Raw genomic sequence first — 16,560 nt, 5'->3', positions numbered from 1 at the left:
TTATATTTCAATTACATTAAACTACATTACATATACCCAATTATTATATTTTTCGTGATAGAAAAAGCTCCTTGATAAAAATTCTCAAAAACATACAAATGTCTAAGTGACACAAAAAATAAAATTAAATAAGCTAAAGCAATAAAATTTCAGTGAATATATTACATTTACATAATCATGGCACTACAGCGAGCGCGCCACACTGATGCTTTACAGCGTATTATGATTTCTTTCAAGCATTTCGAAAAGAAACTTGATAAATTACAAGATGACGTAAACGACCACGGCAAAACTTTAGGTGACCTCAAGACTATGGTGAGCAAACTTTCACAAAATACAGTAATCGGTCCTGAAAGCAAGCTCGACGATTGGAGGGTACCTTTCAAGACGTCTGCATCAGTACAGTACGAAGAAACAAAAAGAGATTCATGCTCTGTTCCCAAGAGAAAGAAAAACATACAGCCATTGCCAATTAAATCAAAAGCTAAGAGCTTACAAAATCAGAACATTATAGAAGCAGCGTTTCCAATTTCCGTTCCTCCAAAAATAATTAGAAAACGTTCGCCTCGGACTCGTAAAGTCGAAACCCCTCGCAAAACTCCCACACTACGATCCCACAAAGGCTTAGAAAATAAACACAGTAAGCTAAAAGAGCAGATAGTGGAATGAAGAAGAATGATAGAAGAAGAAGAATGAAAATGGAATGAAATGAATTGCTATTTAAATCAAATAATGTTGATTATTCGTATTTTTCTTATAACGAGGAGGTGTATTATTGAAACAGATTAAAATTCATGGCAGTTACATAACACGAAACTTTACTTTTCATTTTACACGTGGTTGAGAATAAAGTCTGCGATGATGAATTGGATGGAATATTGATAACTGGGTAAAGTTATGGAAAATAGTCGTACTATGAATATAGGTTCTTGGTTCATTTCGCGATCATATTAGCACAAAACAATTGAGACTTTGTCCTCTAGTTTCAAGATGGGTGGTGGCATCACGTTGGCTCCACGGTATCCATGGGCTCCGGTAATCACTGATCATCAGACGGGCCCTGAAATTCGCTCTCTCAATTGATTATTTTTATTTCTTGTTAGTCAACAAGAACTATAGAACTATTGGTTCCTAGTACAAGTGGAGTTGGAACGTTTACCTTAGTTTGCCGCTAGGGGCGCTGTTCTAACTGCATACAAATTTGAGTTAACTTTTACGCTATCGAGAACGTTAAAAAACTCGCACGAAGCACACTGATACGGGTAAATTATTATCTATGGCCGCAAGATTGACGCGACGCTCCGCTTTTCGTGATCAAAAACCTATTCCGATTTGAAATATTTATCTCAGATTTTCTTTGGACGCAAAATTACAATTTTCATAATTACTGGTGCTAGGACCTCTTGTGAGTCCGTGCGGGTAGGTACCACCACCCTGCCTAATTCTGCCGTGAAGCAATAATACGTTTCGGTTTGAAGGGTGGGGCAGCCGTTGTAACTATGCTGAGACATTAGAACTTATATCTCAAGGTGGCTGGCGCATTTACGTTGTAGATGTCTATGGGCTCCAGTAACCACTTAACACCAGGTGCGCTGTGAGCTCGTCTATTCATCTAAGCAATAAAAAAAAAGACTGGTTAGGTTTGTTTTACTTGTTGACAGGTTTGGTTAGATAGTAATAATTGTACTTGCGTATACGTTGTGGGCTAGATGATATCATTTGGTTGATTTATTCATGCGTTTCGGCTTGAAAAGCGGATCATTTTTGTTTCCACAGTATTCAAAGTTTAGTCACTCAACATTATAATAGTAGTAGTAGATCTTGGGATCCTTACAAATTTTGTGCTTACAATGTAATATTTTTGTTCAGGTCATCTCTAGATTTATCCATCATGAACAAAGAAAAACAAAATATTAAAGCAGGTTGAACTGTTTTTTTATTTTGAGAGGTTGAGATTTAAAAGACAGAATACCATATAGTTAGTGTTCTACTTTAAAAATTAAAGACAAGACTGTTAGATACGTCTACTTTTATTTAAATGAATACGGTGAATTGTAACTTTTATTACCAAACTTTAATTATAAGAAAGTTGCTGTAGACGAGAGACAATAGTGAATTTCCGCTAATGAAAATTACAGTTGTATTCTTTTCTGAAAAACAAGAAAAAATTTATGCTTAGAACATTTTGAGTAACAATGCAGTTTTTATTCAATGCAAGGTGGTGTTATAAAAACAAAATATCTATACCAGTGCTGGTCAAACACTTTTAAGGGCGGGCCACAAAGTTTAAGAAATCCTAGAGGGCCAGAATTATAGAAAAAATGCATTTTGTATTAAAGCTTTTTAATAAACAAAATACCTTTTACTATTACGCCTTGTTAGGCGTGTGAGACGTGAGGCGTGTGATAGATAGATGAAAAGAATTGTTTTTTTCCAATAAATAAACTAATACCTGTGACAGACTGCCGAGATAATTATAATGATGGCAAGTTAATTATATGATAATGAAAGCTCAAAACACCCCTAACAAATTGGAGCTTTCATTAAAAATGCGAAGATTTTCAATTATAAACGTCAGATTTTATTTTACGCGCCAAAATACTGACTAGAATATTTAGGATGGATGGACTCTCTGCGGGTCGGATTAACTACTTCCGTGGGCCGGAGTTGGCCCGCGGGCCGTACTTTGCCCATCACTGATCTATACTGTCTGTGTACAAAATAAAAAAGTTATACCCACATTTTGAAAACAATGATTTCCGCTAATAATATCGCTAGAGATAAAGCCACGCCGTACATCATCATAATAAGGACCGGTCGAAGGTCTAGAAGACCGACACTGCTGAATGCGACCGCTTTGCTCTCGCATCGAGGCTTGGGTACTTGATAGCGCTTGTTCAAAGCCGCTTGAATACCAACTTCACGCACGTGTTTGTAACTGTACGAGTAAAATAGATTGTCTATGATTAGTTCTTTTTTTTGCCCTGAATATTACTGCAAAAATTAATCTATATCTATACCTAGTCAGGTCATAAATTCTGTCACATGTTTAATGTAAAATAATTGAAACAAGTTTATTCATTATGTAACCATTCATATACCAAAATGAACTTAACAAAACATAGAGTCTTATACACTAAAGTTTATTCAAAATGACCTCCGTGATTTTGAATACAGGCCTTCAATCTGCGCGGCCAGTCGTCTATCGCAGCACGAACGAGGTCCATGTCAATATCGGCGGCTGCCTTAATCAAGGATGTCTTGAGTGACTCCAAGTTGGGATGAGGCTTTGAGCACGCCTTTTCCTCCAAGTGTTGCTATATCTTGTAATCTAACGGATTCAAATCTGGACTGGAGGAGGGCCAGTCTTCGTGCCGGGTGAAGTCGATTTCACGCGCCGCCAGCCAGTCTTGTGTGCTCTTCGCTCTATGAGCTGGCGCCGAATCTTGTTGGAATACCCAGTGCCTGTTATTGAACATGGTATGAGAAACAGGTTCCACAAGGTTCGTCAGGACTGTATTTTGGTACACAACTGCATTCGTTTTTACACCTTTCTCACAAAAATGTACCTCTGTTAAGCCCCAATAAGAAACTCCCAACCATACCATGAGCGAGGATGGAAAATGACCTCGTTGGACACGCGGAATACGGTTGCTCGCTTCTTCACTACTGTGTGCGTACACTTTATCATTTTGTTTGTTGTAGCTCTCTTCTACGGTAAAAATTTTTTCATCCGAAAAAAGAATTTCCCAATATATTCTTCCCGCGTACCGCTTCAACAAAGCGCGGCATCTCTTCAGTCTCAGGTCCATTAGACCAGCATTCAAACGATGTCCTGTTTTTCTTCGATATGCCCGAAGCCTAAGTCTTCATTTAACACCCTTTTCACCGTGGTTCTGCTTAACCCCATCTGAAGGGCCAACAGTTTCTGCTTACGTTTGGGATTTCTTTGAATTCGCGCCTTCACAGCTTTTATCACTGCTGGAGTCCTAACAGACCGAGGGCGACCACTTCTTGACCTGTCATCTACACTAGAGTCTTCATTGTATCGTTTGATGGTACGATAAACGAATCTTTTGGTTATATTCAAATTTTTCAGTATGTTAAAAATTTGAATTGGCGCGTAACCGCAACGATGCAACGCAATAACTGCAACACGGTCTTCTTTAAGCGTCCCCTCCATATTTAAAAATGAGTAAAATTCTAAAAGTATACATTTTTATTTTCATGAACAATTCGAAATTCGAATTCAATAAACTTTTTTGTGGCCAGCATTCTAAAAGAAAAGTTTTTACTGTGTGACAATACTTACGACCTGACTAGTTATATATAAAAATGAATTGCTGTTCGTTAGTCTCGCTAAAACTCGAGAACGCCTGGACCGATTTGGCAAATTTTGGTCTTGAATTATTTGTAGAAATCCAGAGAAGGTTTAAAAGGTAGAAAAATATGAAAATGCTCGGAATTAAATAAAAATAACAATGTTGTTTTTCCTTTGATGTGTCCCCCGTCGGACGGATTCCTTTTGTTTGTCTTAAATTTATTTTATACAAAAGTTTAGGTATTTTATTTATCGTTTGAGGCACTACGAAGTCTGTCGGGTCAGCTAGTACTGATTAAATATGACGACGCGACTGGCGCCATTGTGTTTTTAAAAATAATCACCGTCGCAGTCGTCGTGGCCTAAAGGATAAGACGTCCGGTGCATACGTATGTAGCGATGCATCGGCGTTCGAATCTCGCCGGCAGGTACCAATTTTTCCAATTAAATACGTACTTAACAAATGTTCATGATTACTTCCACGGTGAAGGAATAAAATCGTGTAATAAAAATCAAACCCGCAAAAATTATAGTTTGCGTTATTACTGGTAGTAGGACGTCTTGTAAGTCCGCACGGATAGGTGCCACCATCCTGCCTATTTCTGCCGTGAAGCATTAATGCGTTTCGGCTTGGGCTTCGGTAACCGCTTAACATCAGGGGGGCCGTGAGCCCGTCCACCCATCTAAGCAATAAAAAAAACGTGGGGTAGTTTGTTCATGAGTTCTCTTGAATACAGTCATAATTAATTATTAACGTTAATATTAAATGTTAACCAATAATTTTAACATTAAGGAAATAGTTACATATCTTATTTTATTTAAGTAAATAGTATAATAATACATAATAGTAGCGTTGCGCCGATATTAATATTATAATAAAGATGTCGGAATACCCGTTAATTAATAAACAGTTAAACACTTATGTATATTGCTCTATTAAGTAATTAATATTATATTTTTATAGATTATCTATATATTTTTCATTGATAATGCGCAAATGAATATAATTAAATGTAGTTAGGTATTTAATTTAAATGTCTTCAAAATATATCCATAGAATATTTGAATGAACGCTTACGAAACTCTAAGCAGTTCCAAATACGGAGAATCTTTCTTGACCGGCGTGAAAGCATCTAAGCTGTTTATATAGTCCACTTCGGTTAGATCACATTTTTCGTTTTCCTGAAATGTTTCCTCAATACGCCGATAGACCGGCTCGACTATCGAGTGGAAAGCGAATAAACCCTGAAAAGAGGTTTCAATTATGTTTATCGTGAGGTTTTTTTTAAGAGATTTTATGACCTGGTAACTAAGACCTTTAAAGTCATGTCTTATTTTAATTTATATTCTTAATTTTATGAAAAATGATATGTTTGATTATTTATTTTTTATTGCTTAGATGAGTGGACGAGCTCACAGCCCACCTGATGTTAAGTGGTTACTGGAGCCCATAGACATTTACAACGTAAATACGCCACGCACCTTGAGATACAAGTTCTAAGGTCTCAGTACAGTTACAACGGCTACCCCACCCTTCAAACCGAAACGCATTACTGCTTAACGGCAGAAATAGGCGGGGTGGTGGTACCTACCCGCGCAGACTCACAAGAGGTCCTACCGCCAATAATGGTATGGAGTGAAATGAAATGAAGATGATTAATTTGAGACATTAATCAACTGGGATGAAATGAAATGAAATGAGATGAGATGATATGGGATGAAATATAATCTCAGTAAAATGGTGGTCATTTAATAAGATTTTTCAGTGAACTTTTTGGAGGATGATTAGGAATGTTCGTTATTATGCAAGTTACAGACGGCAAACCCTGATTGGCTAGTTACCAAAGGCCTGCTTATTTTTGCCGTGCTAAAGAATTAAGTAATAAAGGTACCCCACCCCCCTTTCCCCCAACCCCACCTTTCGAATCCTCTCGACTCCATCTACAATATCGTGGAACCGTGGCTTTCCGTTGTCAGGGATGATCGTTTTGTGCACAGAAACGTGTAGAGGGTCAATGTCGTCCTGAAAATTTCAGTAGAGCTTAATAAAAAGTTTGGATTGAGTAAAAGATAAATATTGTTTTTAGACGGATTCGTTTGTTGTTGTTTTTTTTTCTCGACTCTCTTGACCTTTGGAGATTCTGCATAAATATCCAGAGTACATCTAGATTAATTTGAAATGACGCACCGCACAGCCGAACCGAACTTATACCTAACAATCTGCATACTGTTCGGTTGCTTTTTAATCTGATATACGATTTGGAGAACATAAATACGTAAATGTTTGGAGTTCAGCTAAAATGTAATGAAAAATATTTTGTGTCAGTCACCTGAGAATATATTCGACTAACAGCTACATACAGTAACAGGACGTCGTTCTAATTTTTATTTATTTTACCTAAGCCAATGGTCTAGACAGACCATACCCGTACCCATACCCGAAACCAGACCATAACGCAAACCATAGTAAGAGCCGTGGTTCGCAGAATCTACCACTGATTCGAAAACGCGACCCACTGAGAAAATCCGGCGAGATACTCAGTGGGCTGTGTCTGTGGGTTTACTTTACTCGCCGAGCCCTTCGTCGCAAGCGACGGGTTCGACGAGAACGATGACCGGTGCTTGGGGTAGCTAAAAGCACCGTTAGTGGATCGGAAGGATCTGAAATGACGTGTTTTGGGCGACGTCGACTGTTTACCATTTGGTCCTTTCCGGCGGCCACGATGAGTGGATTCTCATGTGCCACTTTATCGAAGTGGCAAAGGGCGTCGTGAGATCTTAAAGCTCGATCCACCACCGTCCTACCTGTTTCTGCCCCGGAAATAGAACAGCGGGTAATCTCAATCAAATGAGACTTCGAAAAAAGGCGTCACATTTATGCCGTAACATCTGTGTCGCTTAAGTTCTTCTTCTTCTTCCCATAAAAAAACCTAATCAATTAATCATACATTAAAAACAAATCGATTATAGTCCACATCGTTAGCAGCCAACGTGACCTTGGATGCGGCCAGCTGCGCAAGGCTCGTGATGGAATTGGAAGGCGCCTGGAGCAACACCACGATGTTAGCAGAGTAGGCAGCGTACAACGCCATTAGCGCCGTGAAGAAAATGAACTCCATTATTCTACCTGCAAAGTCACCCTGGATTTTAATAAGTAGACTTTAAAATGACCGACCATACCGTGCCTCACATACAATACCATACTCTACCATGCCATGCCAAGCCTTGTCTTACCTTACCATACCATACTATTCATACCATGCTGTTCCGTACCATAATATACCATACAATACCGTACCATACCATACCATACCGTACCATACCACACTATGTCATTCCATGCCATGCCGTAAAATACCGTACCATATCATACCATGCCATAACATACAATACTGTGCCGTACCACACAATACCATACCATGTCAAGCCATGCCAAGCCATACCTAGCATGCCATAACGTACCATACAATACCATACCGACCATACCATACCATGCAGTTCTGTACTCCACACTACCATGTCATGCCAAGCATAGCGTACAATAGAGCGTTCAAACTCACATGAGTTAAGACATCTCAAGTTTGGTGGCAGCATTTACGTATTTGAGACCAGGTTTTTTACCATTGGGGAGAAATCTTAATATCATTTTCATATGAGACATTTATTGACTAATATAATAAGAGGTTTACTGGTGGTAGGACCTGTTGTGAGTCCGCACGGGTAGGTACCACCGCCCTGCCTATTTCTGCCGTGAAGCAGTAATGCGTTTCGGTTTGAAGGGTGGGGCAGCCGTTGTAACTATACTGAGACCTTACAACTTATATCTCAAGGTGGGTGGCGCATTTACGTTGTAGTTGTCTATGGGCTCCAGTAACCACTTAACACCAGGTGGGCTGTGAGCTCGTCCACCCATCTAAGCAATAAAAAAAAAGGCGGACATTTACCTGGTGTTCTTCTTGGTTCGATGAAGCAGCCCTGTTGAGTGACAGCACTCATTGTCAGCAGTAATGCATCTCCGATGCTGCCGTCTAGTTGAGTTGGATTCTACAAATTAGGAAGTTTTTAAGCATTAAAAGCCGACTAGGTCTTTGTCCGCAGTTTCGCCACGTTGATACGACATGCCACTATATGCCACGGATAAATACCCGTAATCAGCAGTGGGATGAGAGCTAGCCTTCCTTCCCAGGGTTCAAACTATATCCAATTTATTCAAAATATGTACCATTGTTTGAACGTGACTAGGCTTTTCATGTTCTTGATAATAAATGATATCCTATATGCTGTAAAAGGATAGAATATATGTCGTGTAGAATATGGATTGACACAGGAATATAAAGCTAATTAATTATTATTCCAGACACACATACAAACAGTCAACAAGCTCATTGTTTTCATAGCAAAATTCTTTTGTTATTCTTCTTTAGTTTGTTATGTGAGTCAAAGACGCTAGCAGACTGTAAGTAACATAAATTACTGTGTTGGTTTCTTTACTTCAAATACGTAATACATCGGAATCTGAAGATTTTTCGTTCGATTTCCTACATGGCTTTCTATAATGCAAATACCATCAACAATATTAAGTAACTAGCTGTACCCATCCGCTTCATTTAAAATTAACATTATAATTTCTCACCCCCACAAAGATTCTCATCATTAACGCCCCCGCAACTGGTGTAGGGAGTTCAACACTCATAAATATTAGCCTATCCATTAAGTACATGTATTTTCTACATGGATACCGAGTTTCAAGTCAATCGGATGCATGGTTCAGTAGTTAGAACGGAACATCCGTAAAAACCACTGTAGATTTATATATTACCTAGTATAGATATAGATATACTACAGTTGTTTTTTTTATTGCTTAGATGGGTAGACGAGCTCACAGCCCACCTGGTGTTAAGTGGTTACTGGAGCCCATAGACATCCACAACGTAAATGCGCCACCCATCTTGAGATAGAAGTTCTAAGGTCTCAGTATAGTTACAACGGCTGCTCCACCCTTCAAACCGAAGCGCATTACTGCTTCACGGCAGAAATAGGCAGGGTGGTGGTACCCACCCGCGCGGACTCACAAAAGGTCCTGCTAGCCGGTAATTACGCAAATTATAATTTTGCGGGTTTGATTTTTATTACACGATGTTATTCCTTCACCGTGGAAGTCAATTGTGAACATTTGTCGAGTACGTATTTCATTAGAAAAATTGGTGCCCGCCTGCAGAATTCCAGCACCGGTGCATCGCTCAACACGAATGCGCCGGACGTCTTAACCGTTAGGCCACGACGACTTCTAAAAATTCTAAAAATAAGGATCTAAAAGGATATTTTGTCTTACCTTTTCGATTCGAATCTCCCACAGACTGGTAATGTATAGCGTCACTGTCGACGCAATTGAAGCTATCGCTACCGCCATCCATACTCCAGTTGAGAACGGCAAAGCGAAAATATTGGCGACGTATGCCAACGGTGGCTGTCTGAACACAAAGCGCATCCGCATCGGTGCTACCAGATCCGTGTACGTAATTATCTCGAGACGTTCTTTGAAAAGCACGCAGTTGGTTCCTTTGAGAGACAGTGAATAGTGAAGATCGTATTCTTGGTAAACAAAATTATAAATTGTCTGTAAAGTTGGTTTACAGACGATAGTTTTACGTGATAACGTCAGTAACAGAACTGCTAACTCTGACGTCACGCGAAAAGAGAACTAAATGTGTCAGAAGCCAACGCTTGGGCCGATCGTGCCTCTCTATCGCTTGTTTTGCGCTCTCGCTTGCACGTTCAAGCTCTGAACGGAACGTGACACTTTTTCGTTCATGTAGCCGATTGTTCATCGATTTTTAAGACATTATCGCGTCAATCGCTACCGCCATCCATACTCCAGTTGAGAACGGCAAAGCGAAAATATTGGCGACGTATGCCAACGGTGGCTGTCTGAACACAAAGCGCATCCGCATCGGTGCTACCAGATCCGTGTACGTAATTATCTCGAGACGTTCTTTGAACAATACGCAGTTGGTTCCTTTGAGAGACAGTGAATAATGAAGATCATATTATTTTTGGTAAACAAAAATATAAATTGTCTATAAAGTTGGTTTACGGACGATAGTTTTACGTGATAACGTCAGTAACAGAACTGCTAGCTCTGACGTCACGCGAAAAGAGAACTAAATGTGTCAGAAGCCAACGCTTGGGCCGATCGTGCCTCTCTATCGCTTGTTTTGCGCTCTCGCTTGCACGTTCAAGCTCTGAACGGAACGTGACACTTTTTCGTTCACGTAGCCGATTGTTCATCGATTTTTAAGACGTTATCGCGTCAAAACATTCTGGGTTGATAGTAAAACTGAATCAGTTCTTACTGGGGTTTTTGACCCTCTGCGAAGTTGACTAAAGACAGTTTACTTATTATGTTATTTGAAGGTTAGGAGAGCTGTTATATAATGCGATGAAGACTCCGACCTGATATCTTATGGCAAATGCCATTATTCAAGTTGACGTGACTATGGTAACGATTATATGTTGCAGGAACCAAAGCAAAGGTATTCTTTGGTTCTTATTTTAATTTTTACGGTCTAGTCATAATGGTACATATCATCAATAAATAATTGAGTAAATAATAAATCGCTAATGTCTAAGTCTACAATCTGAATGTACATGTGTTACCATCACCCATACGATGATATAATGTCCCAGACCGTTCGAATTTAATGTGAATCATTAATTTATAAGTGTTTATTTATTTTAATAATTTACTTAGGTATTGAAGGTGAAGGTTAAGTCGATTCCAGTACGTCGTAATCTTAGTATGCAAAAATTCCATTATCATTATGTAATCTTCATATGTGCATTTACTATACATACTTTTGTTTCTAATTGATAAACTATAGAATAGAATAGACTAGAATATTAGATTAGACTAGATTAGATTAGACTAAGTTGTAAATAATTAAATTTTAATAAATAATGAAGCTTCATTTCTTATCTCCATCCTTTGTCAGAATTAATCATTCGTGCATCTCATACGGAGGTTTAAAGGTTGCAACGAAGCGTGTTTTCACAACTACTTGTACTTAGTATCTACTTGGTAATCTGTGAGCGATATTGCTATTACATCCCTCGGATCCTCGTGAACCTCAATAGGTCGTCGGTCCACCTTTTCTCGTCGAACCTCGACGAAGGGTTCAGCGAGTAAACTAACTAATAGACACAGCCCATTGAGTTTCTCGCCGTGTCTTCTCAGTGGGTCGCGTTTCCGATCCGGTGGTAGATTCTGCGAAGCACAGCTCTTGCTAGGGCCAGTGTTAGCAACGCCTCCTGGTTTGAGCTCCGAGGGCTCACCTACTCATTAGGGTTAAGCTGACATAGCTTCTCAACCTTAGGTAGGGAAAAAAAGTCCACCTTGTGGCAGGCCTACGTACACTACGTCTTTCTCTACACTAGCCTGTACTTTATCTCCACAGCTTGTAGCGCTTACCCAAATCAGCCTTATTATCGCCTATGTCCCGTACCATTCCGGACCACTGACCGTTCACTTTATATCCAAATCTGTAGCTGAATATGTACCGAGGTGTCGCATTTAGTAGCTCGAAGGCCACTTTCGCAAAAACCCAGCAGACTTTAGCAACTGCGTCGTGGTGTAACTGCCTATTCAAATATATTAATACAGACGGGCATACAGACCATACAATCAGCAATGATTTTAATTAAAAGAAAAAATTAAAAAACTTATTTACTCATCTTGAACGGCACGAAAATAGATATCCTGCTGAGCATATATCAATTTATAAACCTATTACAATTATACTTTTCTCACTTTACATGATACATTACAAGTGCTCATTGCCAAGCATTAAATTAAAATTTTCCGGGTTTGATTTTTATTACACGATGTTATTCCTTCATCGTGGAAGTCAATGGTGAACCCTTGTTAAGTACGTATTTCATTAGTAAAATTGATACCCGCTAGATATGAATGCACCGGACGTCTTATTTTATCCTTTAGACCACGACGACTTCACGACCACTTCTATAGCCTATCATTTGCTGCCGAAGAGTTCATCTGGAGAATTAAAATCCATTACTAAAAAGTACTCAAATAAATATCCTTACAGTCTATCATCCCTCGGTAAATAGTATTTCGTGGTGTTACTGTCTTGTATGATATTGGCCATGGTCAGATGATGGCCCATTAGGTTTCTGCGTCTCCTATAGAGCTCTTTCTGAGGGCGCATGTCTATTAGCGAACCATTAAAGAAACCGCGCGGTGTGGTTATCATGGAACCACTTGGAGCTGGTTTGTGTACTGTAAACCAAAGTATTTATGGGTGTTCAGTGGAAATTTATCAAACATAAGCGGCCCGCTCCGGCTCCGCTCGGGTCCTTAACAAAAAATTCTATTTATTTTCTAATTCTAATTACTAATTTTATTTTTTTAAATAAAAGAACACTTGCGGCATAAAAACTATAATAGTTAGACATATGCTGTCACGACACTTTTTGTAAATAATAATGTGTTCAAGAAAGTCGTAGTACATTATTTTATTCTAACATCAATAGTTTTCGCAGGGCACGCGATGTAAAGAATATTTTAGGCAATTTTTTTACAACTTTTGGAGTTTTAGTAAGGGTCCCTAATTTTTTTCAAAAAAGATTATATAGCCTATGTCACTCGGGAATAGTGTAGCTTCCAAACAGTGAAAGAATTTTTCAAATCGGTTCAGTAGTTTCGGAGTCTATTCTTTTTTTTTTTTTTTTTTTTTTTTATTGCTTAGATGTGTGGACGAGCTCACAGCCCACCTGGTGTTAAGTGGTTACTGGAGCCCATAGACATCTACAACGTAAATGCGCCACACACCTTGAGATATAGTTCTAAGGTTTCAATATAGTCACAACGGCTGCCCCACCCTTGAAACCGAAACGCATTACTGCTTCACGGCAGAAATAGGCGGGGCGGTGGTACCTACCCGTGCGGACTCACAAGAAGTCCTACCACCAGTAATTACGCAAATTATAATTTTGCGGGTTTGATTTTTACTGCACGATGTTATTCCTTCACCGTGGAAGTCAATCGTGAACATTTGTTGAGTACGTATTTCATTAGAAAAATTGGTACCCGCCAGCGAGATTCGAACACCGGTGCATAGCTCGATACGAATGCACCGGACGTCTTATCCTTTAGGCCACGACGACTACAAAATTTATTCAATACAAACAAACAAACAAATCTTTCCTTTTTATAATATTAGTATAGAAGTCTAGATTTGGTACTGGGATATTTTTGCTTTAACACAAGCGCAAATCCTTTTCACGCTTTATTCATTTCTTTATTTGAATAGATTAGCAAACTAGTTTGATATTATATTAACAAGACTAACATATTTAATACTTTGTCCTTAATCAGTAAAGCACTTAAAGCCATTTTACTATCTTAGCTTTAGGTAAGGCGTTATGGAAGACTACTATATAGTATTTTTTTTTATTGCCCTCGTAGGCAGACGAGCATACGGCCAACCTGATGGTGAGTGGTTACCGTCGCCCATGGACTTCAGCAATGCCAGGAGCAGAATCAAGCCGCTGCCTACCGTTGAGTACTCTCCACAAGTCTCGTTTGAAGAAGGACAAGTCATAGCGCTTGGGAAACACCGTGGAGGGGAGCTCATTCCAAAGCCGTAAAAAATACTGTTGATCATTTTAAAACTACTAACGTTCTACAAGTTCAAAGAGGTCTCCATATCTTCGCGCCAGCACTAAATCGCTGGTAATCAACAGCGGAATTCTCCAGAGATACATCAACTTCGCTTCATTAGTTGAATTCAGAAGTACCAACCAACGGTATGGAAAACGAAAGAGATTTTTTGAAGAGGCCTGTAACGATGAAATGTCTATTTGGAAACAAATACAAAGAGAAAAAACATTATGACCAAAAATAGCAACACATGAATTTCTACATTTTTCCTGTCCTTTTTTTTGGATTCTGGTCCAGATTGGACAAGACTTCGTCAGAAGCACAAGCCGAAAGAAAGACTGAACTCTTAACATTGAATCATGAGCATCAATCACAGCTATATTATTAGGTAAAGTTATCTAAAATACCTATACCGGGCAGTCTGTTCTGAAAAAATCACGTGGCATCGAAACTGTACGCCCAAATTAAGAAACTCATCATTCCCTTCTATTATGATAGTTTTAAAAAAAATTGGCGTTGATGATAGAAAATACGATATAAGTTTTCGATTAGTTTGTATAAGTTTTGTTGAAATATTTGTAGTTCATCAAAGTTGATGCGAAAAGAATTACAATAGATTATCAAGTTACACTTGACAAGTTTAATCACAAGTGTAACTTGATAATCTAAGATATGGATTTTCGTTTATCATTTAAGCTGATGCTTTTTTTAACCTTGTTTTGTAATCTCGAGGTGTTTGTTATTCTAGATTCGCCGAATTAGGTGAGCTCACGAGGCTCAAGCCTGACGACGTTGCTAACACGAACCCAAACAAGAGCCGTGCTTCGCTGAATCTACCACCGGATCGGAAACGCGACCCACTGAGAGAGAAGATCCGGTGAGAAACTCAGTAGGCTGTGGGTTAATTACTCGCCGAGCCCTTCGTCTCCAGCGACGGGTTCGACGAGGACGATGACCGGATGATGCTGTCTGTACGCTTACGCTGAAAAGAAAGTTCATCCACTGAGCTAGTTAAATATTACTCGATAGACCGACGGTCCAATACAATACTTTGAAAATTGCTGTTAATACTCTAAATAGAAGTTTCCAGAATAGTAAGAATAACCACGGAAAGGAGCTTGAGTATATTTTAAATGAATAACCGTATTTCACGAAGAAAGTATTCCGCAATGATCACAGCAAACGTACATTATATAGGAATTCATGAGATCCGTTGCAGTCTAAGTCGGCGAGGAAAACAATATCTTGTTCGTGATACGCTACTCTCGTATTCAAAGATCCCGAAGCTCTTACTCCTTTATCTTTGGCTGCTTTTACTAAATTCAATTCGGCATCTGAAAGACTTTAAAATGTATAAATCTAGAATATAGAGACATTTTGCCGGTAACTTCAAATTCAGTAGATGCAAGCAGCTTTGATAAATAGTTCTTTTTAAAGTATTTATGGAGATTTGAACATAAAATTGGACGATTCGAAATTGCAAGGCACGTACGATTAAGATGCTAATGTCAAACATTGGATAATAAGATTTTGGGAAAATCCTTAAAAATAATTTAAATCCACTATGAAAAACACGATACGATAAAAATTAGTTATAGTCACTAAAAACGGAGATCACGGAGGCGACAATGAAGACGCAATTAAAACTTTTAAAGCCTTAAAATATCAAACTTTTACAGTTAGAAAAATGTTTACTAGACTTTTTACATATGAGACTTTTTCTACATTCGTTATTTGATCAACAGACTACACTTGCTCGGATTTTATGAAGAGCGCTCACCTGATTGAAATTTGAACTGTATTTCTCCCTTGAAATTGGAAGACATGATTAGCCACCCGTACGGGCTTGTCCTTGCTTTAACTCCCCTAAAAATCAGTGGTTTTCTATCGAGTTCTCTATTGGTATAACATGCTATTGGTAATATTCTTTTCCTTTCTTTTATGTGTTAGTAATACTCACGTTTGCCCCAACAAAGCCCTCCATAGACCAGATCACTCGGTTTGTTTTCATTTCCAATAAACTTAATTACAAAATCAATCGCAGCTGCATCTTTCGCCGTAACCAGCGTCGACATCATAATCAAAACGAAGATCGCTAACATCTTTATCATAGAAAGAGAACTTTCCTTCGTTTGAATCACGTTCTCTCTGTTTTATTTTCCAAGCCTAATTTAAATTCAGCCTTATTTATACCCGCTACGTTATACGGAATTTAACTGACGACAATTTCAACATTTTCTTTATTGTGACGACGAAATTTCGTTGTGACAAGAAAATTGTCTACACAAAGAGAATCGTTTTGTTTCACTTTCAAGAACATTATTTTGTTTGTCGATATTACGATTCATGTTGGCGACTTGATAATTCGAAATTGTATGCATCCGTACTTACGCCTCTAAGTGGAGAAAACTTAATGTTATTATGAACAAGGGACATAATATAGTTTTGTTCTAAAATAATGCATTTAGATTCATTCGCGAGGCAACTGCTCTTGAGTTGTCAGGTCTCCTTTGGAGGCGCTTGGGCTGTTGTTTGCAAACCCACTCCTGGCTGAGCCTTT

General features: G+C 38.7%; 2 protein-coding genes across 2 annotated transcripts; one reads left to right on the top strand and one right to left on the bottom strand.

Annotated features, from left to right (window-relative positions):
- The first annotated feature begins 73 nt into the window (after positions 1–73).
- LOC101740950 (uncharacterized) lies at positions 74–816 on the top strand. The gene has a single exon (XM_004933404.4). The coding sequence runs from the start codon at positions 178–180 to the stop codon at positions 667–669; it is 492 nt and encodes a 163-aa protein (XP_004933461.1). The 5' UTR covers positions 74–177; the 3' UTR covers positions 670–816.
- A 1,196-nt stretch (positions 817–2,012) lies between these two features.
- LOC101737230 (glutamate receptor ionotropic, kainate 2) lies at positions 2,013–14,119 on the bottom strand. The gene is given in 10 exon segments (XM_062673923.1): positions 2,013–2,150; positions 2,741–2,938; positions 5,400–5,566; positions 6,240–6,362; positions 7,270–7,448; positions 8,266–8,365; positions 9,654–9,880; positions 11,790–11,959; positions 12,425–12,617; positions 14,020–14,119. Coding segments are annotated over 10 exon segments (1,470 nt in total). The 5' UTR covers positions 14,105–14,119; the 3' UTR covers positions 2,013–2,122.
- Positions 14,120–16,560: the final 2,441 nt, after the last annotated feature.

Source organism: Bombyx mori, chromosome 19 (assembly GCF_030269925.1).
Source record: "Bombyx mori chromosome 19, ASM3026992v2".
Classification (NCBI taxonomy): Eukaryota; Metazoa; Arthropoda; class Insecta; order Lepidoptera; family Bombycidae; genus Bombyx; species Bombyx mori.
The sequence above is the reverse complement of the archived record's forward strand: the minus strand, read 5'-3'. Positions and strand labels throughout refer to the sequence as shown.

What these genes read in the sequence shown, in the direction of transcription:
- LOC101740950 (XM_004933404.4), top strand. Translation starts at nt 178, where the DNA reads ATGGCACTACAGCGAGCGCGCCACACTGATGCTTTACAGCGTATTATG.